We start from the raw sequence: 27,984 nt of genomic DNA on the forward strand, positions 1-27,984 counted from the left end.
AATGCCTAACAATGAAAAGTGTAAAATAAGAACAATAATAATAATAATAATAAAGATAAAAGATTAAGTAACACGTTTTTAGTATTTTATTTATTCCAAATGATCATCCAGATGTCTGTGACATGTGATGACAAACACCATAATGGAAGGCCTTAGTCATCACATGCTTAAACTCATCATATATTTTTGCATATGCTGAACAGGCAGTCAGACATGCTGTAACTGTGGGGTAGAAAACAGCATGAACACCATACGGCAGGGGTCTCAAACTCCAGTCCTCGAGGGCATGGAAAAGTTGCATGACACTGGCCCTTGAGGACTGGAGTTTGAGACCCCTGTCATATGGAATATGACAGGTCTGGTTGAACTGCATGAAGACTCTGAAGTTTCTCTTCTCTTCTGGCAGGACAAGAATGTGGCCTTGTCCTGTGAGCCACTGTAAGGATGTACTTAGAGTAGAACTGGACTGTCACCGGCCTCAGGCTCTTCACCCTTTTCAAAGACAAAGCAGTCATTTAGATAAAATATTAGATATTGTTTACCTGTAAATGCACAAAGTCAATTTAGAAATGTAATTATTGTCAAGAGTGAACAAGCACTGGTAGTGTAATCTACAGCTGTGGCCAAACGTTTAGAGAATGAGAAGTGTTGTTTGCTTATTTACAAAGTTTGCTGTTTCAGTGATAGTGTCACGGGCTGCGACGGCAGACCGTGGGGGAATGTGGGAAAGGAGGACCCAGGCGCGGAGCTCAAGTTACAAGCAGTGCGTTTATTTACAGTGTGGTAGAAAGCAACAATGAATCCCAGTGTTTTCCCCAGACTCCCGTGTCGTGTCCTCCTAGTGCTCTCTGCTCCCGTGTCAGCACCCCCCGGTGCTCGCTGCTCTCCAAGCCTTCCACGCTCCTCCTGTGGGAAACAATAGCAGCAGCTGTCAGGACACTCAGTAATGGCAGGCATACACTTTGTGACAAAGCCTAGACTGGGTAACTAACGTGGCGTCCCAAGCAATGATCCCGCGTCAGTGGGAGCTCCAAGACTCTCTTAAGTAGCTCCCCCGACGAGGCCTGACCAGCAGCAGGTGTGTGGCTTTGGGTGTGGCCAGTCCCCTAGCAGGGCCACACCCCGCAGGCCTGACGGCGCCTATAAACAAGTACTCAGACACACAGCCACCCACACACACACACACACATATGTACAAGCACAGAGAAGGGGAAGCAACACCAAAAATACTTAATAATAACAACACAGGTCCATGACTGCCCAGGGGTCCTGGGTCGCCCAGTCTCAGGACCCTGACAGATAGTTGTATATCATATTATATCACTTCAAACAGAGGTGACCCAGTAATGCTGCACTAATGAATTAGACTAACTATTCACTTTAGCTAAAGTTATTAAGTTAGCTAAAGAGTTGGGATGCTGTGTAAGACATAAATAAAGCTAAAACACAAAGGTTTGGACACCGTTTTGCATGTTTCCCTACTGTAGGGGTCTCTGCAAGCATGCAGAGGGGCACTCTGAGAGGGTCCAAGATGACAACTTTGGAATTCTACTAGAAACAGTCGATCATATTTGTTTGTCAAAGCTGAATTCAGGGCAAACTACGCTAAATTACCGTTTTTAGCTAACAGCTACAATAAGCATAAAAGTTACTGTACGGCTATCATTTGTTAACATGACGCTTGTTCTTATACATGTAATACATTTATTACCAACCTGAGAGTTTATCCGCTGGTCATTCGACATGACGAATGACTTCTGAAGTCTTAATTCAGCTCAAGACGCTGTAGATTCCCGTCAGTAACACTTTCGGTCCGCTAGTAAAACGTAGTTCTATTAATCTGCGCTTGAACCGGAACCGGATGTAAGTTCCAAAAAACTGAATTTTGGAACTGAAACTGAAATTATTCGAGAGCTGAATTTTTAAAGGATAAAATGCAGTTTCAAAGCAAATCAATTCATTTTCAAAATATAAAATTCAATTTCAATTTAGTGATGATCATTTTCAAACCATAAATTCAATTTCAAATTAGACTAATTCAAATTTAGTTTTCAAAAGCATTTATTCAAGTTACAATTCAGATTCAATCTGAGCAATTCAAATTCAAATTTAACTTATTCAAATTCAGTTTCTGATGGCACAGATTTCTGCCCATACATGCAGCCTCTATCTCTCGCCATACTCACTGTTACAAAAGCACGAGTTTAACTAAGCACTTTAGTATGGTTTAACACATTTTTACACACACACACGCACACAAGCATGGGCCCAGACACACACACACACAGGCCCGCGAACAGATGCCATTTTTGGCCATAAAAAAAATCCAACTTTTTTTGGTTTAAAATGAGAAAACTGCTATTGATGATAAAAATTGTATATTTATAATAATTAAATAATTTTTGAATTATTGAATTGATGAGTTATGAAATATAATAATAATATTAATATAATATTGTTTATTAATATCATATTTTTATGGCTACCCTTTGTTTTATTACTTCCTAGGTCATAAATCACAACCCCCTTATATCGTTTGACATAAGGAGGTTAATATCCCTCCTCACCCGTCCCAACCCGAGAATTACCACAATCACCACACCACAGATTCAGTTTGTATTTTCTCCAGGATTTCACACAACCCTGGAAAAACTAATTAATACATTATGGGCTTGGATTGACAATATCATGAATGAAACATGCTTTATTTGGAAGCAGCCCACCCCCTCCCTTTTCGACAGGTTGTGTGTGAGACACAGCTGCACGCAGGCGCACCGAGGGCTCTCGCGCTCACTTTTCTGCGTATATGTGTGTGATAGAATTCAGAAAACACATCAGTGCAAATTATAAGTGTATAGCATGATGTCTGGTGTTTTTGTGTTTGTTGGTTTGTTTTTATTTTGTTTTATTTTGCAAGCTGGTTATTAGACGCCCCTCTGCTCCCTGTGCAGCAAGCAGCAGGTGCTCCTCGCAATGCAATCCCCAAAAAGCACTGGCATGACGTCAGGGTAGCATGGGTGTGAGCAACTTTTTTTCTCTATGCCCGTGATTACTGTGTTTCTTCACAAACAAACAAAAATCAGAAGACTTTGTGTGTGTGTGTGTGTGTGTGTGTGTGTGTGTGTGTGTGTGTGTGTGTGTGTGTGTGTGTGTGTGATAGAGAGACTGTTTCCAGGAAATCAGGATGTGGGAGTCTCTTTGGGAGAACACAGTTCCTACATCTGTTTCTTTGTGTGTGTCTTGTAACTAATGTGGGAGGAGCCATTAACAAACAGCTGGAGCAGGGAGCTGATCACTGAAAACAGATTCAGACAGAGAGACAGACAGAGCTGTATCAGAGAGAGGTGGGACGCCGAAGACAGAAAAATGTCTTTTTTTGATTTCTGGAGCAGCACGAAGGAGAGAGGCGCGCTGCTGAGGAGAGCCAATCAGCTGAGGCTGAATCCTTCACAGCTGTAAGTCTGATTTAAACTGGTTTTCAGTGAAACGTGTGGGACAGTGATAGACTTTGGTTCACAAACCTGCAGCAGTAGAAGGACACGCACATGTTCGAGCACAGACTGCTCAGATTTCTGCAGAAAACTCTGAACAAAATAAAACAGAAAGAGAGGAGTAGCTGTCCTTTGTGTGGGGCCTGCAGGTGCAGGTCTATTTACCACTGATCGTTAGGGATGGGTACCGGTAATGGCACCGGTTCTGACATAAACGGTAGTAACCAGACCGAAAAGCAGCGCACATTTCGGTGCTTTATTTCGGTGCTTTTTCCCCCCATGAGATGTCACACACTTTGGATTCTAGCCAATCATTTTACCTTTCCAAGGATAGTAGGCGGGTCCAGGTACGTACGTTCTTTTAGAGCAGAGCTACAGATTAAAAATGCCCAAGGCAAAGTGGTCAATAGTCTGGCTGTACTTCACAGCAAAAGATGCAAACTCAGCAGCCTGCAACAAATGCTTTAAGGTGATACTGTGATAATGTGCAAAGGAGGTAACACCTCGAATCTGATGAAACACCTGGCGGCGCATAGCGCTTTTAAAAAAGCCGAGAAATGCACCATATTTGATAGCTTGCTGCGAGACCTCACACCGAGCACATCTACTGCGGGTGTTTTGCCTGTTATCGGACCCGGAGTTAGCAACATCCCCCAAAAACCCGAAGAGCAGAGTCCTGGCCCCTAGCCCTGCCAGTGTAGCAGAAATGATGAGGATGATGATGGCAGCAGCAGCCGTTCTTCTCTGCGTTATTAAACGTTATTAAATTAATGCATGTAAGGTGAACTAGCAACTAACATGAGAGGTTTTTGGACAAAGTGTGTGTTCTCCATTCTTTAAGCACCGGTTTGAGCACCGTTTAAGCACCGGCACCGTTTCAAAAGTACCGCTTTGGGACTGGTATCGGATAAAACCTAAACGATACCCATCCCTACTGATCGTACGGTATCACTGCGATTTGACCTTTTATCTTGTTTACTGGCTCTTCTCTCTCATACCTCCAAGCTATACAAAGTGCTACAGCCAGGATGTTAACACGTTTTAGTAAGCGAGCCCACATTACTGCTATTATAAAGCCGCTTGCTTTCTTTGATCGCAGACTCAGTATTTATTAGTTTTTCCTTGTACCCAGTTGAGTAATCCGGGTACAAGGTACATAATCTTATTGACAAAACAAAGGCAGAGTGTAGAGTCTACAAGAAAAGGATATCATATAGAGCCGGCTCCACAAACAACATGCACAGTCACCTGAGAACTGTCCACCCATCAGTGCAATGGGAAGATAAAACGCAGTCAGTTGAGTGTGACATTAATATTTCTGAATGCCAACGTTTCCCTTAATTAAAGATCTGGGCGTTCTCCCTCCCCCCCCCCCCCCCCGACCCACCCCTTTTTTTTCTCCATAATTTATTGCGTTGTGGTTTGCAGTTTTTTTGTGTTGTTTCACTTTAAATTTGTTCAAAAGGAAAAAGCTGAAAATTTAAGAAGTTAAAAGTTGAAATGTATGAAATGTAAATAGTTGTTTTTGTATTTTATAATTTATTTATTACATTATATGTGGAGTGAATAAATAAAAGTATATTTACAGTGGCCCCTAGAGACAAAGCACGTACACACTCCAAAACACAACGGAAGTGCTCCAGGATGCTATGGGCCGTGTTGAGCTTTTGTTACCTAGTGGTGGCTACACAAGCCAGCAAGTACCAACAATCGAATTGGGTGTGTGGTAGTAACAGGTAAATTAAGTTCTTCTTCAATTATTTATATTTATATATATATATATACATATATATATATATATATATATATATATATATATATATATATATATATATATATATATATATATATATATATAAACACCCAGCGCGCCCCTGCGGGTGGTTTATCCTTCAAGCTCGGGTCCTCTACCAGAGGCCTGGGAGCTTGAGGGTCCTGCGCAGTATCTTAGCTGTTCCCAGGACTGCGCTCTTCTGGACAGAGATCTCCAATGTTGTTCCCGGGATCTGCTGGAGCCACTCGCCTAGCTTGGGAGTCACCGCACCTAGTGCTCCGATTACCACGGGGACCACCGTTACCTTCACCCTCCACATCCTCTCGAGCTCTTCTCTGAGCCCTTGGTATTTCTCCAGCTTCTCGTGTTCCTTCTTCCTGATATTGCTGTCATTGGGAACTGCTACATCGATCACTACGGCCGTCTTCTTCTGTTTGTCTACCACCACTATGTCCGGTTGGTTAGCCACCACCATTTTGTCCGTCTGTATCTGGAAGTCCCACAGGATCTTAGCTCGGTCATTCTCCACCACCCTTGGGGGCATCTCCCAGTTTGAGCTCAGGACTTCCAGGTTATACTCGGCACAGATGTTCCTGTACACTATGCCGGCCACTTGGTTATGGCGTTCCATGTATGCCTTGCCTGCTAGCATCTTGCACCCTGCTGTTACAGTGGGGAAAAAAAGTATTTAGTCAGCCACCGATTGTGCAAGTTCCCCCACCTAAAATGATGACAGAGGTCAGTAATTTGCACCAGAGGTACACTTCAACTGTGAGAGACAGAATGTGAAAAAAAAATCCATGAATCCACATGGTAGGATTTGTAAAGAATTTATTGGTAAATCAGGGTGGAAAATAAGTATTTGGTCAATAACAAAATACAACTCAATACTTTGTAACATAACCTTTGTTGGCAATAATAGAGGTCAAACGTTTACTATAGGTCTTTACCAGGTTTGCACACACAGTAGCTGGTATTTTGGCCCATTCCTCCATGCAGATCTTCTCGAGAGCAGTGATGTTTTGGGGCTGTCGCCGAGCAACACGGACTTTCAACTCCCGCCACAGATTTTCTATGGGGTTGAGGTCTGGAGACTGGCTAGGCCACTCCAGGACTTTCAAATGCTTCTTACGGAGCCACTCCTTTGTTGCCCGGGCGGTGTGTTTTGGATCATTGTCATGTTGGAAGACCCAGCCTCGTTTCATCTTCAAAGTTCTCACTGATGGAAGGAGGTTCTGGCTCAAAATCTCACGATACATGGCCCCATTCATTCTGTCCTTAACACGGATCAGTCGTCCTGTCCCCTTGGCAGAAAAACAGCCCCATAGCATGATGTTTCCACCCCCATGCTTCACAGTAGGTATGGTGTTCTTGGGATGCAACTCAGTATTCTTCTTCCTCCAAACACGACGAGTTGAGTTTATACCAAAAAGTTCTACTTTGGTTTCATCTGACCACATGACATTCTCCCAATCCTCTGCTGTATCATCCATGTGCTCTCTGGCAAACTTCAGACGGGCCTGGACATGCACTGGCTTCAGCAGCGGAACACGTCTGGCACTGCGGGATTTGATTCCCTGCCGTTGTAGTGTGTTACTGATGGTGACCTTTGTTACTTTGGTCCCAGCTCTCTGCAGGTCATTCACCAGGTCCCCCCGTGTGGTTCTGGGATCTTTGCTCACCGTTCTCATGATCATTTTGACCCCACGGGATGAGATCTTGCGTGGAGCCCCAGATCGAGGGAGATTATCAGTGGTCTTGTATGTCTTCCATTTTCTGATGATTGCTCCCACAGTTGATTTTTTCACACCAAGCTGCTTGCCTATTGTAGATTCACTCTTCCCAGTCTGGTGCAGGTCTACAATACTTTTCCTGGTGTCCTTCGAAAGCTCTTTGGTCTTGGCCATGGCGGAGTTTGGAGTCTGACTGTTTGAGGCTGTGGACAGGTGTCTTTTATACAGATGATGAGTTCAAACAGGTGCCATTCATACAGGTAACGAGTGGGGGACAGAAAAGCTTCTTACAGAAGACGTTACAGGTCTGTGAGAGCCAGAGATTTTCCTTGTTTGAGGTGACCAAATACTTATTTTCCACCCTAATTTACGAATAAATTCTTTACAAATCCTACCATGTGGATTCATGGATTTTTTTTTCACATTCTGTCTCTCACAGTTGAAGTGTACCTCTGGTGCAAATTACTGACCTCTGTCATCATTTTAGGTGGGGGAACTTGCACAATCGGTGGCTGACTAAATACTTTTTTGCCCCACTGTATGTGCTGGATTGTCTCTGGGGCATTTTTACACAGCCTGTACCTGGGGTCTTGCCTGGTGTGATAGACCCCAGCCTCTATGGATCTTGTACTCAGAGCTTGTTCTTGTGCTGCCATGATTGTGCTCTGTGCTGTCTTTCAGTCCAGCTTTGTCCAGCCACTGGTAGGCTTTCTGGATATCAGCCACCTCCTCTATCTGCCGGTGGTACATACCGTGCAGGGGCCTGTTCTTCCATGATGGTTCCTCGTCTCCCTCCTCTTTCTTGGGTTTCTGCTGCCTGAGGTATTCACTGAGCACTCGGTCAGTTGGAGCCATCTTCCCAATGTATTCTTGGATGTTCATTGTCTCATCCTGGACTGTGGTCCTGACACTCACCAGTCCCCGGCCCCCTTCCTTCCGCTTAGCGTACAGCCTCAGGGTGCTGGACTTGGGGTGAAACCCTCCATGCATGGTAAGGAGCTTTCTTGTCTTTATGTCAGTGGCTTCTATCTCCTCCTTTGGCCAGCCTATTACCCCAGCAGGGTACCTGATCACGGGCAGGGCGTATGTGTTGATGGCCCGGATCTTGTTCTTACCATTCAGCTGACTCCTCAGGACTTGCCTGACCCTCTGCAGGTACTTGGTGGTTGCAGCTTTTCTAGCGGCCTCTTCATGGTTCCCATTTGCCTGCGGGATCCCCAGGTACTTGTAACTGTCCTCTATGTCTGCAATGTTGCCTTCTGGTAGTCCAATCCCCTCAGTTCTGACTACCTTCCCTCTCTTTGTTACCATCCGACTACACTTCTCCAGTCCGAACGACATTCCAATGTCATTGCTGTATAGCCTGGTAGTGTGGATCAGTGAATCGATGTCTCGTTCACTCTTGGCATACAGCTTGATGTCATCCATGTACAGGAGGTGGCTGACAACTGCTCCGTTCCGTAGTTGGTATCCGTAGCCAGTCTTGTTAATGATCTCACTGAGGGGGTTCAGGCCTATGCAGAACAGCAGTGGGGACAGAGCATCTCCTTGGTAGATCCCGCACTTGATGGTGACTTGTGCTATGGGCTTGGAGTTGGCCTCTAGTGTTGTACGCCACATCCCCATTGAGTTCCTGATGAAGGCTCTTAGGGTCCTGTTGATCTTGTACAATTCTAGGCATTCCAGTATCCAGCTGTGGGGTATTGTGGGCGACCGTGGCTCAGGGGGTTGGGAATCGCATCTGTAACCGGAAGGTCGCCGGTTCGATCCCTGGGCTCTCTGTCCTGGTCGTTGTGTCCTTGGGCAAGACACTTTACCCTACTTGCCTACTGGTGTTGGCCAGAGGGGCCGATGGCGCAATATGGCAGCCTCGCTTCTGTCAGTCTGCCCCAGGACAGCTGTGGCTACAACTGTAGTTTGCCTGAAGTGTACCTCTGGTGCAAATTACTGACCTCTGTCATCATTTTAAGTGGGGGAACTTGCACAATCGGTGGCTGACTACATACTTTTTTGCCCCACTGTATATATATATATATATATATATATATATATATATATATATATATATATATATATATATATATATATGATTGTTTGTGTATTAATACAAAAACAATAGACATGCATTCGATTGTGTAATTTAAATGATCTAGGTAGCTCTGTTTTGGAAGTTCAGTTAGAAATGTGTTTTGGAGTTTTTACGTGCTTTGGAATTTCTAAGTGCTTTGGAGTTTGTACGTGTTTCGTCTCTAGGGGCCCCCATAAATATTTATATATAAACATACATAAAGAAAACCAAGTTTTTTTACATTACTAATTCCTTTTGTGCATAATTTTATATTATTGTTAATAATAAATTAATTAAAGCAACAAAACAACCTGAAGAGCTGGTTGGGAGCCGAAAGGGCCGGTTCTCTAAAAAGAGCCGGAAATCCCATCACTATTAGCAAGCAGTTTGCTGACTGTAGCGTGGGAGATGGGTGGTCTCGTAGGGTGTCTTGCATTGAAATCTGCTGCAATGACCCGGTTACTGCATTCACCAGATATCAACACAATTTCGATCCGCTCCTCACGTGTTAACCTCTTCAACATGTCAATGGCTGTGAACAAAGAGAAACTTGTAAATAACTCATGAAAGAATAAAGTTACGTTGAAACCAAGCACACCATTGTTTTTCTTGTGACATTACCAGTAAGTTTGATGTGTCACATGGCCCTCTTCCTATAGAGATTGACAGACCACATGACTTTCACGCATTGCATGCCGTGAACTCGTGGCAAAACAATCCAAGTACCTGCATCAAATGCAAGCATTTGCAGCACCGCAAAACGTTCATTCTTCGGTTCCAATAAATTCTTGCTTTGTCTTTGCCCCCCAAAAAGGTATGTACAAAACGAAGGAGAACAATGCCGGTCTGTACAAAGACAGACTTGATGAAAAGTCAAAGAAAAGATACGAGGAAAAAAATCAAACCAGTGAAAGGGTCAGACCCTCACGAGCACACAGAGGGACAAAATACGTTAGCGTGCTGCCCAACTTCACCACGCTCATATTTATAATCATACGGTTCTTGGAGTGAGTGCATACACTCGTGAAGTTTAGTAACTTCAGGTCACTGCAACAAGCCCAGGTACAGTTTACCGACGGATGGGTACAGGACCTTGAAATGCACCGTGTAGAAAGTAAAGACCATCGTACGTATCATAAGTTTACCAGTCTCACAAATCGTAATCAGTGAATCAGCAGATCTTAAGTTCTGAGGAAGAGAATTCCACAGTCTGGTGGCCACAGTAGCAAAAGCTCGATCACCCCTAGTTTTCAGTCTCGTATACTGAATAACAAGTAATCCCTGACCACAAGACCTCAGAGACCTACTAGGGGCATAGGGCTGTAAAAGTTCAATGATGCATGATGGTGCTTGTTCTTGAAGAGCCTTAAATGTCAGAACCAGAATCTTAAAGTGGACTCTGAATTCGATAGGGAGCCAGTGTAACTGTATAAGCATATATGTGAGTATTTCGATGTTTTCGTCAGAAGCCTTGCTGCAGCATTTTGGACAGTCTGCAGACGCTCCAGGGAACTTTTGTTTAGACATGTGAACAGTGAATTGCAATAGTCCAGTCGTGATGAAATAAAAGCATGAATAACAATCTCCAGTTCAGTATGAGATATTATGGGGCTCAATTTAGAAATATTTCTTAAATGATAGAAGCAAGACCGAACCAGAGATTTGACGTGAATATCCAATGTAAGAGCAGGATCGAAGGTTATCCCTAGGTTCCTGATAGATGATTTCACAAATGTTGAAAGGGGACCAAGAGCATTCATTATGCTGGGTACATGTCTGTCTGGAGCACATAAAAGGACTTCAGTTTTATTTTCATTTAGTTGGAGAAAATTGTCGGCCATCCAACCTTTGATGGTTTCCAAACACACATTTAAAGTCCGCAGCTTAGAAGCATCTTCAGGTTTAAAAGATATATAGAGTTGGATGTCGTCTGCGTAGCAGTGGTAACAAATATCCTCAAAAGGGCTCAAAATATGCTGGAGAGGAAGTAAATAAATTAAAAACAATAATGGCCCCAGCACAGAGCCTTGTGGCACACCAAAGGACAGGGACGTAGAAGATGACCTGTACTTAGAAACTGCCACAGAAGAGTATCGTTCACAAAGATACGAGGAGAACCACTCTAAGGCAGACCCAGATACACCGACCCAGTATTTCAGCCTATCAAGCAAAATATAATGGTCAACGGTGTCAAAGGCCGACGTGAGATCCAACATTAAGAGAACAGAACACTTACCTGCATCGTTTTGCATCAGAATGTCATTGGAAACTCTAAGAAGGGCTGTTTCAGTAGAATGAGCTTTACGAAAGCCAGACTGAAATTTGTCAAAGATATTATATTTGTCTAAAACTGCTGTAAGCTGCTTAGCCACAATCTTCTCTAAAATCTTAGCAATTAATGGTATTTTTGAGATCGGTCTGTAGTTGCTAGTGAGAGATGGGTCCAGCATAGGCTTTTTTAACAGGGGGTATATAACAGCAGTTTTAAAATAAGCAGGGACTTTGTCAGATCCCAAAGAGGTGTTAATTATAGTGAGCATACAGGGACCAATAGAGTAAAAGACATTTTTGAATAACGATGCGGGTAAAATGTCGAGTGAACAAGAGGATACTTTTGTTGCACTAACTATTTTTCCCAGCTCGGATAGTGAAACAGGTAAAAATCTTTCTAAAACAACAGGCCGAACTGGCGTGGGAACTGACAGTGCAGATGCTGATGGGGACAATTTTTTCCTTATATTGCTAATTTTTTCTAAAAAGAAAGCAAGAAATGTTTCACAGTCTTCAGCAGAAGAAATAATGGCAGCAGGTGGAGCAGGAGTAATGATATCAGTAATAGTATCAAATAAGACCTTAGGATTACCTCTGCTCTTTGCAACCAACTGAGAAAAGTAAGCAGCCCTTGCATCTCTAATAGCATTGTTAAAAGAGGCTAAAAGATCCTTTAAATAAAGGAGATGAACATTTAAATGAGTTTTCCTCCATAACCACTCAGCTTTACGACAATTATGTTTTATAGAGCGGATGTTGTCATTTAGCCAAGGTAGGGACTTGGAAACAGGCACAGGTCTCATTTTAACCGGACAGATTTCATCTAAGATCGAAAGACAATGATGATTAAATAGATCTGTTGAGAAATCAACACCATTTTGTGGGGATAGTGTTAAATTAAAAGCATCTGAGAACTTCTGCGCTGTGGAGGAATTTATAATGCGCGACATAACTGCCCGGTGAACAGGAGACATAGGCTCATGAAAAGACATGTTAAAAAGAATACAATAATGGTCAGAGATAAAAATGTCCTTAGAACAAATACAATCAATATTCAAACCCAAGGTAAAGACAAGGTCCAGTGTGTGACCTTTGTTATGTGTGGGGCCGGACACATGCTGGATAAAATGAAAAGAATCCATAATGTTGATAAAACCCCTGGCAAAGAGGTCGGACTCATCATCAACATGTATATTAAAATCCCCCACTAAAAGCAATTTGGACAACCTCATAGTAGAGGACAGGAAGTCGCTAAACTCCGCTAAAAACAAGCTGTTTGGGCCGGGTGGACGATACACCACAGCACAGTAAAAAGGATCCTTACTGCCGATTTTAATGAGCTGCAATTCAAAAGAAAGAAAGTGTCCAACTTTCACTGAACGGCAGTTGAAACGGCTCTGAAATGCCACCGCAAGACCTCCTCCACGACCAGATCCCCGAGGCTGGCTGATGACAGAAAAGCCATTTGGGCACATTTCAATAAGAGACGAATAGTCCAAGCCCCGCTGCCAGGTCTCGGTCAGAAGCAGGAAGTCCAGATTTTTAGAAGCAATAAAATCGTTAAGCACAAACGATTTATTAGTCAAAGATCGGGCATTAAAGAGCGCCATAGTCAGCGGGGTGAGAGCATCATTATTGGGAGAAGCTCGAGTTAAAGGACGTAAATACTCGAGATTAGAGCCTTCACGTTCGTATATTCCACTCACCGAGGGGATGAAAAGCGAGTCAGCAGGAGAGTCTGGATGAACCCTTCTGAGGTAGCACGGTCTCGGAGAGCCAGGCCCTGTATATCCAAGCAGGGCCGTGGAGAACAAATTCCTCTCTATGGAGCTGTTTTGAGCGTAAGTAACAGAGCACGCACGACATCGCTTTCCAATCAGCCCCCGTCGCCAGAAAAGCCTAAGCTTCACCTGGATACCTGATCTCCTTCCTCTTCTTCTCCGTGATCTACGGGGAACGCTGAGAACGCTGGCCGAGGATCCAGCCACTGGCGGTAGATGGAAAGTGCCAAAGGAGTGCGGGGAAAAGTGCGGAGAATGGAAAGTGCCAAAGGAGGAGGAAGATGAAACATCTTGGGCCATCATTGAAGATCGGATTGATAACAGCGTCAAACGATCATAAACCAAGGCAGCCAGAACATCATTGATACAAATAAAAAACAGCAGAGTAGAGAAAAAAAACACGACGATAGAACATGACAAACTGCACCCGGCAGCGGCGAAGCCAAACACAGGCGCCATCATACCGGAAGTGCTGATACAAAACAACTGTTTTATCATGTGAATAAAAGTATATGTTTTTGTCACTGTACCATGGTAATAACAGAAGCGAAACACAATATTGTGTCAGGAAAATTCACTATTTATGCACAATAAACAAAGGAGCATAGCACGACAATTTCTGTTCAGCGCCAGACTTGCTTGTAACCTATATCACCAATTATGTTAAGAAAAATGACGCATTAACTACAACAGCAGACTGACCTTTGTGGGAATGCTTGGAGCAGACTAACCTGTGAGCTGGAGTGCTCTGGGACGTTATATTTGGTCTTTGAATGGCTGCAATCCAGTCGCCTCTTTGTTACTTCGGAAACATGGCTCGAACAATTTCTCTTCAACGACGTAATCCGATAACAACTGATCTCTTTACCCGTCGGCTTCCCGTGGCTGTCATGCGACCGGCTATTGCAGTTAATAATACAACAGCTTCTTGACATTTTTGTGTTTCTTTTTATCGCTGTGTGACTGATTTCAATTGAAAGCCTGCGTGCGCTAGTACCGCTTGCCACGAGTTCCCAGAATTCCTTGCGGTTTTACCCCTGAGTGACGTCACATTTTCAATCTCTATTGAAGAAACAAAAGTTGTATCCAAGATGGCCGATTTCTAAATGGCCACCATGGTCACCACCCATCTTGAGGAGTTTGCCCCCTCACATATACTAATGTGCCACAAACAGGACTTTAATAATGGATTGGATTTATATAGCGCTTTTCAAGGCACCCAAAGCGCTTTACAATGCCACTATTCATTCACTCTCACATTCACACACTGGTGGAGGCAGCTACGGTTGTAGCCACAGCAGCCCTGGGGCAGACTGACAGAAGCGAGGCTGCCATATCGTGCCATCGGCCCCTCTGGCCAACACCAGTAGGCAAGTAGGGTAAAGTGTCTTGCCCAAGGACACAACGACCAGGACAGAGAGCCCGGGGATCGAACTGGCGACCTTCCGGTTACAGATACGCTTCCCAACCCCCTGAGCCACAGTCGCAATATCACCAACCATTCCCATGTTATTACGCTGTATCCATATAAATGGCCCACCCTGTACACACGCAGTTACTGTCCCTCCATTTACAAAGGCAGAGGCGTCACGGTGTGATTATTTTACGTGTAGTTTTCCTGTGTAATAATATTCAACATTGCTATCAATACATTTTTCAAAAATTGCCTCTCTGTGCCAAATGGGTTTAAAAACATAAAAAACTGGGATACTGTTTGTCTGTGATTTAGACGGGGGGAACAAATCGTGGCAGGATCAGCCTGATATTATTTGTATCCCGCTGTAACTTTACTGTATAAAGAGCAAACATCTCCAACATGTCAGGAGTAGTTAGTCACTACAACAAGTGTTTGTGAACTAAAAATCAATAATGTTGTATACTGTTTGTCCATGATTTGAACAGCCCAGCGCTGCTCCAGACGAAGGGAAAACCAATTCTGCAGGGAGACCTACCTCGGCACTTGTGCAGGTGAAGCCGAAGGGAAGATTTGCTTCACCATATTTTCTAGTCTTTGGCTTAGAATGAAGTTGGTTTGGAAACATATTCAGCGATGCTTCATCTCCTGCTTTGTGTTTGTGTTGGCGCCCCGTGTTAACAGTGTCCAAGTGTTTTTTTTTTTTGGATTTTTCCCCTTTTCATACCACGTCCCCCCTGCAATGGCTCTGCGCCCCCCCCCCCCTAGGGGGCGGGCCCCGCAATTTGGGAAGCTCTGCACTAACCAGATCCAGTAGAGACTCTAGCATGAAGAGTTGGACACCACCAGATCCTCACAGGATTCACACCAGCTGGTTAGGGAAGCTAACTGCAAATGGATTAGACACACCTGCAATGACTAACTGAAGCCGGATAGTCTTGATCCCCGAGGATCCCCAGGACAGACTGGTCCCATCCAATTGTGAGCCAATAACCTGGCTTAGTACCACTTGGAAGCTTCTGTCAGGCGTCAGAGCAGCTAAGATGACCAGGCAAATAGCTCAATACATAAGAGGAGCAACAACAGGGATTGGCAGAAACACCAGAAGCACGAAACACCAGCTACAGTTGCTCAAGACTGCAAGACCAGACTTACTAACCTTAATCCCTAGAACTTCACAAGATCAACAGGACCCCAAGAGCCTTCATCAGGAACTCAGTTGAGATGTGGTGGACAACACTAGAGGCCAACTTCAAGCCCGTAGCACAAGTCACCATCAAGTGTGGGATCTACCAAGGAGATGCTCTGTCCCCACTGCTGTTCTCCTTAGGCCTGAACCCCCTCAGTGAGACCATTGACAAGACTGGCTACGGATACCGACTACGGAGTGACGCAGTCGTCAGCCACCTCCTGTACATGGATGACATTAAGCTGTATGGAGAAAGCTGGATTGGAGAAATATAGTCAGATGATAACAAAGAGAGGGAAGGTACTCAGAACTGAGGGGATTGAACTACCAGAAGGCAACATTGCAGACATTGAGGACACCTACAATTACCTGGGTATCCCAAAGGCAAACGGGAACCATGACGAGGCTGCTAGGAAAGCTGCAACCACCAAGTGCCTGTAGAGATGAGGTAAGTCCTGAGGAGTCAACTAAATGGAAAATCAACACCTACACCCTGCTGGTGATCAGATAACCTCCTGGGATAACAAGCTGGGCAAATGAGTAGATAGAAGCCAATGACATCAAGAAAAGGACGTTTCTGCTAAAAGTTAGCAGAAAGAAACTAAAAGTTAGTTTCAAGTGCTTGCTCATACGGTGTTATGTGATTTTTGGGTTTTCTCTCCAATATTGGAGGTCTTTAGGTTATATTAAATTTCAGTTCTTTGTATTCTTGAACGGTCAAGAAAGACACGGCTCAAAGTGGTCAAACTCAAAAAATGATCATTAATTTTACATATTCCGGAATATGGAGACCTGAACACACGAACACACAAGCTCAGGTCTGAAGCACAAACAGAAAGCCTAGTCATTTATATAGACGTCACACACACTTTAAGCTTCGATCAAAGACTCTGCTTAGTTTCACTTTCTGGCTGCAGGTCCTATTTTCTCTGCAAAAGCATGCAGTTTCCTGTCAGTACTTTGTGGCACAGACTGTACTCAGAGTTGGGCCTTTTATATAAAACAATATAATCAGCAAATACGCATTCAGATTATTATATATTTAAATCTCAACAGTTACAATATAAAGCACCTTTAGGTGAGTGTTGTATAGCAGCGGTCCCCAACCTGTTTTTCACCACGGACCGGTTTATGCCCGACAATATTTTCACGGACCGGCCTTTAAGGTGTCGCGGATAAATACAGCAAAATAAAACTAGTACTGAAAAAAAGAAGATTTATTCATAACACACGTGGAAAGACCCAGGAAAACCGAGTTAACGATAAAAACTATAACAAAATAACGCTGAAAACCGATAAAAACCCTGAAAACCAGACATTTCACACCTGAGCCTCAACTCTCGCGGCCCGGTACCAAACGACTCACGGACCGGACCCGGCTCTGGAGGACTCGGGGGTCCATGAGCAGTTTTGACTGTTGTTGTTGTTATTATTATTATTATTATTATCGTTATTATTTGGTGATGTGTGTGTTTTTCTGCAAAATGCTGTGTTATTCTGTGTTTCACTCATTATATGTATAGGCAGGGTGTGGGTGTGTACATGTGTGTGTGTCTGGAGGATGGAGGACAGCCACCTGCAGGCCTCGTCAGGGGAGCTACTTAGGAGAGTGTTGGAGCTCTCACCGACGCGGGATCATTGCGTTGTCATCCCAAGTTAGTGTGTGGCAGTGTATAAGAGCGCAGTTCGTATATGCCCGTGGGGGTCAGTGTTGACGGCTGTTTCTGTGGTTTTCCTGCAGGTGGAAGAGTGGACCAGAAAGGCAGCACGCACGGGTGTGCGGAAGCACGACAGCGGGGAGCACGAGCACAGACGTCGGAGGGGAGCACACACACAGGAGTCAAGGGAGCAACGGGGATTTATTGTGTTTACAGCTTTCACTGTAAATAAAGTGCACTGTTTGCATCGCAGAAACCTGCGTTTTGGGTCCTCATTCCCCACATCCCCACGGTCTGCCAGCCAGACCGTGACAGAATTGGTGTTATTTAAATAAAATTGAACCGAATAACACTGAGAAATCTGATAATGATTAATAACAGCCCTACAGACAGCTGCACCTCTGTAAGTGGCTTCAAGGAAACCAAACCAAAACCTCTCTTCCCTACAGAAACCTGTTGCTAGGCAACAGCGAGGTTCGACCACTTCTCCAGGATGAGAGAATGGCGTCTCTGCTGCCACCTGTAGGTATGGAGGTTTTCAGATGCTTCACAGCAGTCTCAAAGGAGGTGGTCCAACAACGACACGAAGCTGAGGTAAAGGAGCGAAAGGCGTGGAAGCACCAAAAGGTACCGATCAACTTTCAGGAATCAGTGATAGATAATCAATCAGTAAAATTAATACTGCTGATAAGTTGCATGAGGGGAAGCTCTTCTGTGTAACTCAGGCAAGTGAGAAAAACCTGACCAAACCTGCTCGTCACCTGGAGACTGGGAAGTCCCTCCCTTTCATCTATGGTGCCCCCCCCCCTCAGCTTCTCTGCACCCCATTGGAGGATCTGGATCCCTTCTACCAATCACAGAAGGTCTCTGATCCCCTGGTCTCTCTGATGTGTCTGTCCATCTGACCTGTCTTTCTCTGTCTTTCTTGGACCCGTCTCCCTCTGACCTTCTCTCTGTGACCAGTCATGTCCACCCTAGCTGGAAAACTCAAAAACTTATTTTATTGTTGTTGTCTGTTGTCCTCCTGGGCCTTACTCTGGGTTTCTGAATTCTCCAACTTTGTATGAGATTTTTGTGATCTTCATGTCTCTGTCTGATCGTTTTAGGTTAACATCAATGATTTTTAGCTCGTCAATGTGCCTAGTCGACCCATTCAGAGTAATGATTTATTATAAGAGTTTCAATCAGGATCTGGAGTGCATCACAGCACAGAAAAAGAATAGTGAAGGTTACAAATGATCTTCTTATGGCCTCTAACAGTGGACTCATCTCTGTGCTTGTCCTGTCAGATCTCATTGCACCATTCAATACTGCTGAGCACAATATTTTACTACAGAGATTAGAACACATTAAAGGTACTGCACTGGAGTGGTTTGAAACATATCTGTGTCAAACAATAGTTTGTTCATGTAAACTTGGAGCCTTCTTCACACATATAAGTTTTTCGTGGACTTCCACTGGCTTCTGTGCTGGAACCAATTTTATTTACATTATAAATGCTTCCTTTAGATAATCTTAGTAAAAAACTGCATCCTTTTTCACTGCTATGCAGCTGATACGCACCTTTATTTATTCATGAAGCCAGATGATACAAATCAAATTTTGTCCTTCAGTGCACATATTAAACAACTATGTAGGACTGCTTTCTTGCATTTTTGCTATGTCTCTAAATTTAGAAACATCCTGAGTGAAAAACTAGTTCCTGCATTACTTCTAGGCTGGACTACTGTAAAAAGAAAAAGAATGCTTCAGACCCTTCCCATTTAAATAACGTCCATTTCAAATTTGCCTTTCCTAGCCAAAATTCATGAAATGATAGTGGCTGCACAGGTTCATAGACACCTCACTGGAAATTACTTGTTTCAGTCCGGCGTCCGTTCTTTTCATAGTACAGGAACAGCTCTAGTAAAAATCCCTACTGATCTTCTGCTTGCAGCTGACTCTGGACTCATCTCCATCCTCATTCTCCTTGACCTTGCAGTAGCTTTTGATACTATTTCCCACCGCATCCTTCTTTATAGATTAACATCTATTAGGATCAGTGGTACAGCACTCGCCTAGTTGACCTTGTATCTCTCTGGCTACTCACAGTTTGTTCAGTTACTCACAGATCAGTATCTACTCCAGTTAACTCCGGTGTTCCCCAAGGCTCTGTCCTGGGTCCTTTTTATTATCTATCTCCTACCCCTAGGTAATATTTTCAGAAAATATAACATCCAGTTTCACTGCTACGCAGATGACACCCAGCTCTACCGGTCCTCCAAACCCACAACTACTCTCCCACCCACATCAGTTTCTGACTGTTTAAGTGAAATCAAGGTCTGGTTTACCCACAACTCTCTTAAAATCAATGGCAATAATGGCACTCCTTGGTGGCTTCTTGTCCGGGCCTGGAGCCTGGGGCTCGCTCGGGCCACTTCGGAGGTGGGGTGCCCCCGGCCTCTCGGCCTGGGGCTCGGTCACTCTGGCACAGCTGGCTGCCGGCGGAGCTCACGGGCGCGTCACTGCAACCCCCCCCCTGGCTTCTGCTCCGCGGCTGCTGAGTGAGCCCTCATCTGGGACTCTCCTCAGCTCTTTCTGGGACAGTGGCGCGGCTGCCCCTCTGTTGGTCTTCCTTGGTCTCTTGTGTTCTGGGGGCCTCTGGATGTCTGGAGTTTTGATCTCCTCCATACCTGCTTCATGCCCTGGAGGACGGGGCTGTGGCCCCCCCACACCCTCTAGCAGATCATTACATGAAGGAACCTTTTAAAAACAAGCGCGTCCATGCTCACAGGTGTACACACGGGTGATCACACCCACAAACTACACCCTTTTTGGCTCCTACCTCAAAGCACACTGTGTTCTGTTGATCTTATGTGCTGCACAATAATGTTTAATATTTAGTATTTACTGTCATATTCCCATATATCATTGTGATGTTGTTTGTTGTATTGCTCTCATTTTCTTGTTTTCTTTTTCTTTCTCAACAGGTGATCCAGGTGGTTGATATATGTATTTTTTGTCTGCTTATTTAGTTGTTTTTTGTTTTTTTGCCCTCTATCCCCGTCCCTCTTGTCCGCTGTTTTTCTTTCCCTCTTCCTTTCTCCCTTTTCTTTTCCTCATTCAAGTCTGTCCCATATCTAGCAAGTGAAAATAAAAAATAAAATAAACAATGAAAGGTGAATCAAATAGACCATTACGGCAAGGCTGGGATGGTCAATTTGGTAAAGTAAATCCGTTGGGCATCTTTCTTCGCCTTTAGACAACAATTTTGATGCAAAAGAGCCAAACGGGACAGGCAAAAAAGAAAAAAAAATTAATTAATTAATGGCAATAAAACAGAATTAATTCTAATAGGCACCAAATCAAAACTGACTAAAGTTCCAACCAGATGTCTTTCATTATCCATTAATAACTGTTTTGTCACACCCTCCCCTCAGGTTAAGAGTCTTGGTGTCATCCTCGATAGCACTCTTTCCTTCACAGCACATATAATATTTTCATCTCCGTAATATTAAACGCCTTCATCCCTCACTCACTCCAAACAGTACCGTCATACTTGTCAATGCTCTTTTCACATCTCTTTCAGATTACTTTAATTCTCTTCTCTATGGTCCACCTCCATAAATTGCATTTAGTTCAAATTACAGCTGCTCGTATTGTATCCAGAACTAGATCCACTGAACATATAACAGCTGTTCTTAAACAGCTCCATTGGCTCCGGGTTCACCTCCGTGCCAATTTCAAGATCCTGCTTCTTACTTTCAAAGCCCTTCATAACCTCGCTCCATATTTATCTGATCTTCTCCACACATACTCACCCCCTCGTACACTCTGCTCTTCTTCAGCTTCCCTTCTGTCTGTTCCACCTGCTCGTCTGACTACCATGGGACTCAGAGCCTTTAGTTGTTCTGTCCTGAGACTTTGGCCACACTTCCACCAGATCTCCAGACCACAAACCGTCTCTTCACTTTTAAATACTTTCTTAAAATTATTTATTCAGCACTGCATACCCTTCATTATGACTCCGTCTTAGTGCATTTTTACTTTGATTTGACTTTTATACTTTCATCTTTATTGTTTCCCTGTTAAATCCAGAATTCAAAATCCTGCTAGTCACAAAAAAGGTCTTGACTCATCTATCTCTGATCTGTCTGTCCCTCACCTCCTTTCTGTCCCTTATTTGTCTGTCTCTCATCCATCTCTCTGTCTCTTACTTGTCTGTCCTTCACCTGTCTGTCTCTCACCTATCTGTCCCTCACCCGTCTGTCTCTCACCCGTCTGTCTCTCACCTATCTGTCCCTCACCCGTCTGTCTCTCACCCGTCTGTCTCTCACCTATCTGTCCCTCACCTGTCTCTCTGCAGACCTTCATGGTTCTCAGTAAAGGAAACATCATTAACAGGTTTAGTGCTGACTCGTCTTGTTACCTGCTGAGTCCATTCAACCCGTTGAGGACCATCGCCATCAAGACCCTTCTTCATCCATATCCTTTATGATGTCATAGTGTCAGGAGCCTCTGTGTGGTCAGGTTTTAGCTCTCTGGACCAGGTGAGCTGAGTTTTCCCTGAACTCTCACACATTCTTCAGTATATTCATCCTACTGGCGATCCTGGGCTTCGGTGTTCTGGAGTTCAAATTTCCTGTGGTGAAGTAAGACACACACACACACACACACACACACACACACACACACACACACACACACACACACACACACACACACACACACACACACAGATCTTTCATCAGGAGCAGAAAAACGCGACTAAGTGATGAACAGGGCTGTTGATGGCAGCATCGATGAGTCACAGCATGAGAATGGTTTTAAAGTCTAAATCCGTGCTAAGGCTCAAAGACAAAGAGCCAGTCTGTCCTCAGTCTGTCCTCAGTCTGACAGCAGCAGCACACACAGGTCTGTAAAGGTCAAACTGACTTTGCTCGCTGTTGTCGAGACAGGAAATGCTCAGAATGTTCTGATATGTGAACAGATTTGTCATACAGACAATTAAGAGACGGCTTAAAGGGCCTGTTGTGATGTTTCTCCATCGAGACAGCTTTTGTGTGACTCGTCCATTTAGGAGAGATCTGCGGTGGAAGTGTTTGCCTCCTCTTCAGTATAATGGAAGCACTTTTACTGTCTTGGGCTGGCTGTAGCTCAGGAGTTAGAGCCAACTCAAACTAACTAACTGAAAGTTTGGCGGTTCAGTCCCTGCCTACTCCAGTCTGCATGCCAAAGTATCCTTTGGAAAGAACCCTGAGCTGGTGTGAAAGCTCTCAATCAATCAATCAATCAATCAATCAATCAATCAATCAATCAATCAATCAATCAATCAATCAATCAATCAAGGCTTTATTCGCCACACACAGGTTGCCCTGCAGTGAAATGGGATCCCCCCCTCCCCGACCTTACACACACAACACAGACATCACATGGGGATACAGGTCAGAGATCGGTAGCGTTACAGAAAAACACTGAAATGTACACTACAATGGGAAAGTACAAGAGTAAAAAAAGAGACCTCTACTCATGCTGGGCTCCTGGGAGGACAGCATGAGAACAGGAAACAAAAAAACTCCTCTGCACAGAAAGCACATAAATGTCCACAGCACAACATTATGGAGCACGTGACAAGCCACAGGGTTGAGTAGGGGGTGAGGAGTAATCCGAAGCAAACACAGCAGCCATCCTGCCCTGCGCTATTATTCCAGCGCGGGCCCAGACCCGCCGTGTTCTCCAGGAGGGAACAAGCATCGGAGGCGTTTGGAAAGGGAGGGGGGATGAGTGTGTGCATATCAGTGTTGATGTATGTGTGTGCGTGTCCAGAGTTTAGCTGAGACAGTGTCCTTCACCCTGCCAGGCTAAGTAAACAGTCTTCCAGCCAACCCAGATGGCCTTGCATGGAATAGAAGGAACAGACTCAAGACAGTCGTTATCAGGGTGTTTTTGTTCGGCTCCAGCCTTGAGCCGACATCTGGCGCCGAAGGGACAGCTGCATTATGATGGTGATTTTTCTTTTATGCGGACAACTCATGAGAATTTCAAAGCTGTTCTTTAACACTCCGACACTGGTCTCTCAATCTCCCGTTGCAGAGCCGCGAGCTTCTCCATGATGTTATCAAACTTGCGCTCCGTGGTCTTGTCAATTCTTGTGTTCAAAGACCAGATTCTGAGAACTCACGACCGCAGAGAGCTGCTCCAAGATGTGATCTAACTTTCACTCAGAGGTGTTATTCTGAGTATTCATGGCAGCCATAAGATTCTCCAAGCTCTTAACCGTGCTGCACTCAGTGAGCCCATTCTGAGACGTCGCGCCTCGTCCCATTGTTTCAATCCCAGCGGGCAGCCTTGGGGGGGGTTTGAACAGCCGGTTCCACTTTCTTAATTCTCCAGGGCACTCGGGCTCTCCCGAGCCCAAACTTCTCTGGTGTGAAAGCTCTCTGTCTCACGTTTATGTGAACAGGTACGTGTACATGGCAATCTTCGTGTTTGAGGCTCTGGTGAAAGTCGTGGCGAGAGGCTTCTGTGTGGGACGCTTCACCTTCCTCAGAGATCCCTGGAACTGGCTGGACATCATCATCATCAGCACCCTGTAAGGCTCAATAACACACCTCACACTCTCACACAGACTGTATGTACAGCCATGAATCTGCATTCTTTCTAATGACCAGCAGGGGGCAACTTCAGGTTGCACAAACAAAATTCAGTGTAATCTGTTTTAGATTTATTGGAAAACGGCTGACATGAAGTTGGTGAGACTTATTTCTCTGCCGTGATTCTCCGACACGTACAGTTATTGGAAAAGAAAGTTTTCACAGGACGATCCTGAGAAAAAAAACAAGTCCAGCCTTATTGCCTTCATGGGAGTTAAGAGGGTAAGCAGCAGCCAGGTGCTCCTAATCGAGCCAGACTGATTAGTCATACAGAAAATGATCACATCAAGCTGTTGCTGCTGAAGGTGTCTCTGCAAGCTCATTGATGAGGTACAATTAGGACTGCTTATACTGTGAGTTTGTTAATGGAAGAGCTCCTCTTTGTTCACTTCTTTAACCTCCTAGGACCTGGCGTCCACGTGTGGACATCACATTTTGGGTTATTTAGACCGAAATACTCAATTTCACTCTGCAACGGCCTGATATCCACTCACGAGGACATTATACTCCTACTGTTCTACTGAAATTTTAAACAAATATCCTCATATGTGGCTTTCATTTTTCTTAGAAACAAAAATTAGGTAAAAAAAAAATAATCTGGTAATTCTTTATTGTTACATTCATCAGGTCCCAAAATGCCCAAATATCAAAGAGAAATTAAAAATGCATGCCGAGGAAGAGTTCGGATCTTAGGGGGTTAATGTTGGTTACAGATTAACGTGATCCAAAAAACAGGAAACAGTATAAAAGAGCCTTCACAATAAGAGCCTCTCAGTCCTGAATAACAAGGCTCACTGCAGCTCAGAAAATACTCAAGAAATGTGATCCACCGATTGAATCCACTCAATGCTGGACGTGACCTTTACAGTTACACCAACACAGTTCTTGTCAGTGTGGTCTCATATCTATAGATCCATGTCCGTGCAAATAAGGTGGGCTTTTTCCAGCTGTGAAGATGAAAATGATCTTTTTGCTGCTTTCACCACCACATCCATCCATCTAGTTTTCTTCTGCTTATCTGAAGCTGGGTTGCAGGGACAGCAGCCTAAGCAGAAAAGCCGAGATCTCTCCACGATGTCCTTGGCCTGTCCCGGGGCCGTTCCTTTGTTATTACCCTTATATTTCGAGTTTAGTTGTTCCTTGGTTCAGGCACTGAAACTCCTTGTTTAGGTCTGGCACTCTTTCAGTGTTTGAATCCAGGATGACATCAAACACTGTCCCAGCAAACTGACCACAGAGACTCTTGATGTTTCTTAAGGCTTGGTAACAAGCTAACCTCCTGTAGCTGAACGCTCGCTGTGCTGCTCTGCTTTCCTGTGTAGCTTTCCTGTGTACGTCTCCTCTACCTTTGTCACTGATAAAGGTTTTAGATTTATATTAGGACACTAACTGTCACGTCCTCATCACCGGCTTTGCTTCTGTATGTTCTGCTCGACACACTTTGGCTTTTTCCTGCTCGGCTGTAAATGTGTCTTTATGTTTTACAGCTGCTTTAATCACTGCTTCATGATGATGATGATGAAGGTGGTGATGATGACTCTGTGTCTCAGATTGGTGTCACAGTTCGTAGATTTGGGGAAGTTTGCTGTGCTGATGACGATTTCTCTGCTGCTGAAGATCTTCACATGCAGCCGAGGTGTGTGTGTGTCTGTGTGTGTGTGTGTCTGTGTGTGTCTGTGTGTGTGTGTCTGTGTGTGTGTGTGCGTGTGTGCGTGTGTCTGTGTGTGTGTGTGTGTCTGTGTGTGTGTCTGTGTGTGTGTGTGCGTGTGTGCGTGCGTGTGTCTGTGTGTGTGTGTGTGTGTGTGTGTGTGTCTGTGTGTGTGTGTGCGTGTGTGCGTGCGTGTGTCTGTGTGTGTGTGTGTGTGTGTGTCTGTGTGTGTGTCTGTGTGCGTGTGTCTGTGTGTGTGTGTGCGTGTGTGCGTGCGTGTGTCTGTGTGTGTGTGTGTGTGTGTGTGTCTGTGTGTGTGTGTGCGTGTGTGCGTGCGTGTGTCTGTGTGTGTGTGTGTGTGTGTGTCTGTGTGTGTGTGTGCGTGTGTGCGTGCGTGTGTCTGTGTGTGTGTGTGTGTGTGTGTCTGTGTGTGTGTGTCTGTGTGTGTGTGTGTGTGTGTGTGTGTCTGTGTGTGTGTGCGTGTCTGTGTGTGCGTGCGTGTGTCTGTGTGTGTCTGTGTGTGTCTGTGCGTGTGTGTGTGTGACTTGTATTCACAGCGGGGGGCTGTCTTCACAGGTCTGAAGAAGACAGTCGAAGCTCTTGTCCAATCGGTGAAGAGGCTTGGTTGTGTCATCATCCTGACGTTGTTCTGCCTTAGCATCTTGGCTATGATTGGTTTACAGCTCTTCATGGGAACCCTGAAGAACAAATGTGTCATCTGGTCGATGAACACAAACACGACAGAGTTCGATTTCCACAACCACACCACCTCTCCAGGTATGATGGTCGTACCACGTCCTGATTGGCCGGTTAGCCTTTTAAGACAGTCAGATGGCTGACTCGCAGGTCTTCTTCCAACATTACAATGAAAGCAGTGGAAAGAGATCTCATGTGAGATCAGGTGAACCTCTGAGGAAAAGTCTTCAGGTCCAAAAACAGTTTTATTTGTTGTTATCAGATTTTAAAATCACCCGCAACAATGTAGATGCTGAGAATTGCAGCATAAATGTGACCTTGAATCTGTCATTGAGAGTATTTCCTGGCTCAGTGATGTATTAAACATGTCCGTGAAGACAGCTCTGCAGCACGGTCCCTCAGTGCTCGTCCAGGGATGTTATCAGGACCTGGGGCTCTGCGAGAATTGATTAGAAAGTTTAGAAATGTTCAGCTGGCTTTGTAGTGCAGACTTCAGCACCTGTCATCGTTGCCACCCCTGCCCTTAAATTAGAAAGGTGAAATATGATCCGTTTGTACGGTTTGGATGTCTGTCTGCCTTCTAGAAAACTATTACTACATTCCTGGACATCCTGATCCTCTGGTGTGTGGAAACCAGTCAGACGCTGAGTAAGTAAACATGAGTCTCTTTCATTCACTGACAACAACAACAATAAAAACAAACTGTTTTTTATGTGTTCAGGTGGTGTCCAGATGGTTTCACCTGTGTGAAAGCAGGAAGTAACCCAAACTTCGGATACACCAGCTACGACTCGTTTTTCTGGTCTCTGATGTCATTTTTCAGACTCATGATGCACGACTTCTGGGAAGGCCTGATGCAGTTGGTCAGTAACTCACCGATGACCACATGCAGGCTCCTCCCAGTACTCCGGTTGTCTCATCTGTTTCTCTCACCTGTCTGTCCCTTTGCAGACGTTGCGAACTGCAGGAAAATCCTATCTGATCGTCTTTCTGTTCGTCTTCTTCCCGGGTTGTTTCTTCCTGCTCAGTCTCATTTTGGCAGTGGTTGTTGTGACACGAGCGGAGCAAGAAGAGACTCAAGATGCCGAGGCCATACAAAGAGAAGAAGAGTTCGGACGGATTGTGGAGGTGCTGAAGAGGAGAGAGGAGGAGGAGGTCAGTAAGGACTCATTGCTTCCACAGGAATTAGGAGGGCAATGAGCAGCCAAATACTAATCAAGTCTAATCAGATTTAGTTCATTGGTTGGTCATCAGTAAGTGTGTGCACCTCTTTAACAGCAGATTTTGTCAGTTTGCTGTGGAGCATCCAGGTGTGTGCTAACACAATACCACCTTCTCTCCAGGACTGGGTGCTGCACCTTCAAAAAAACAAAAGCAGGAATCAATGATCCACACACGGGAATAAAGTTGCTTCTTATTTGCTGAACCTTGTGTCACATGTTACAGGTGCAACTTTTTTACGTCTACCTAACTTACAGCCCTCTCTTCTTCTAAATTCTTACGTTTATCTCGACTTCTGGAACAGACTCAACACCGCTGTTGGGTCTGCGCTACAGCAGGCCCGCTGGTTCACACTGATTCCTGTAAAGAAGGAAATACAGAACAGCAATCGATCGGTTTTCACATGCT

General features: G+C 44.5%; 2 protein-coding genes and 2 long non-coding RNA genes across 4 annotated transcripts in view; 2 read left to right on the forward strand and 2 right to left on the reverse strand.

Moving 5' to 3' along the window:
- Positions 1-16: 16 nt before the first annotated feature.
- On the reverse strand, positions 17-27,343 carry LOC146666991 (uncharacterized). The gene is made up of 3 exons (XR_014912836.1): positions 27,289-27,343; positions 21,788-22,000; positions 17-492 (listed from the first exon to the last, which is right to left on the reverse strand). It is a non-coding gene; the product is annotated as an uncharacterized LOC146666991 (long non-coding RNA).
- LOC146666992 (sodium channel protein type 4 subunit alpha B-like) lies at positions 18,198-26,726 on the forward strand. The gene is made up of 5 exons (XM_085415149.1): positions 18,198-21,842; positions 21,938-22,010; positions 23,822-23,950; positions 25,562-25,647; positions 26,236-26,726. The coding sequence occupies exons 1-5, from the start codon at positions 21,731-21,733 to the stop codon at positions 26,496-26,498; spliced, it is 663 nt and encodes a 220-aa protein (XP_085271275.1). The 5' UTR covers positions 18,198-21,730; the 3' UTR covers positions 26,499-26,726.
- LOC146666993 (sodium channel protein type 4 subunit alpha B-like) overlaps positions 26,814-27,984 on the forward strand; it is a 45,468-nt gene continuing 44,297 nt past the window's right edge. Inside the window, exons 1-3 of the mRNA XM_085415148.1 lie at positions 26,814-27,003; positions 27,077-27,218; positions 27,307-27,511. Of these exons, the coding sequence (XP_085271274.1) occupies positions 26,921-27,003; positions 27,077-27,218; positions 27,307-27,511 (430 nt within the window). The 5' untranslated portion in view covers positions 26,814-26,920. The remainder of the gene's footprint in view (positions 27,004-27,076; positions 27,219-27,306; positions 27,512-27,984) is intronic.
- Positions 27,356-27,972, reverse strand: LOC146666994 (uncharacterized). Its single transcript, XR_014912835.1, has 3 exons — positions 27,858-27,972; positions 27,623-27,713; positions 27,356-27,486 (listed from the first exon to the last, which is right to left on the reverse strand). It is a non-coding gene; the product is annotated as an uncharacterized LOC146666994 (long non-coding RNA).

The sequence above is a fragment of the Rhamphochromis longiceps genome, linkage group LG7, assembly GCF_057381845.1.
Source record: "Rhamphochromis longiceps isolate RC_006_pf linkage group LG7, R_longiceps_female_GT1.1, whole genome shotgun sequence".
Taxonomy (NCBI): domain Eukaryota; kingdom Metazoa; phylum Chordata; class Actinopteri; order Cichliformes; family Cichlidae; genus Rhamphochromis; species Rhamphochromis longiceps.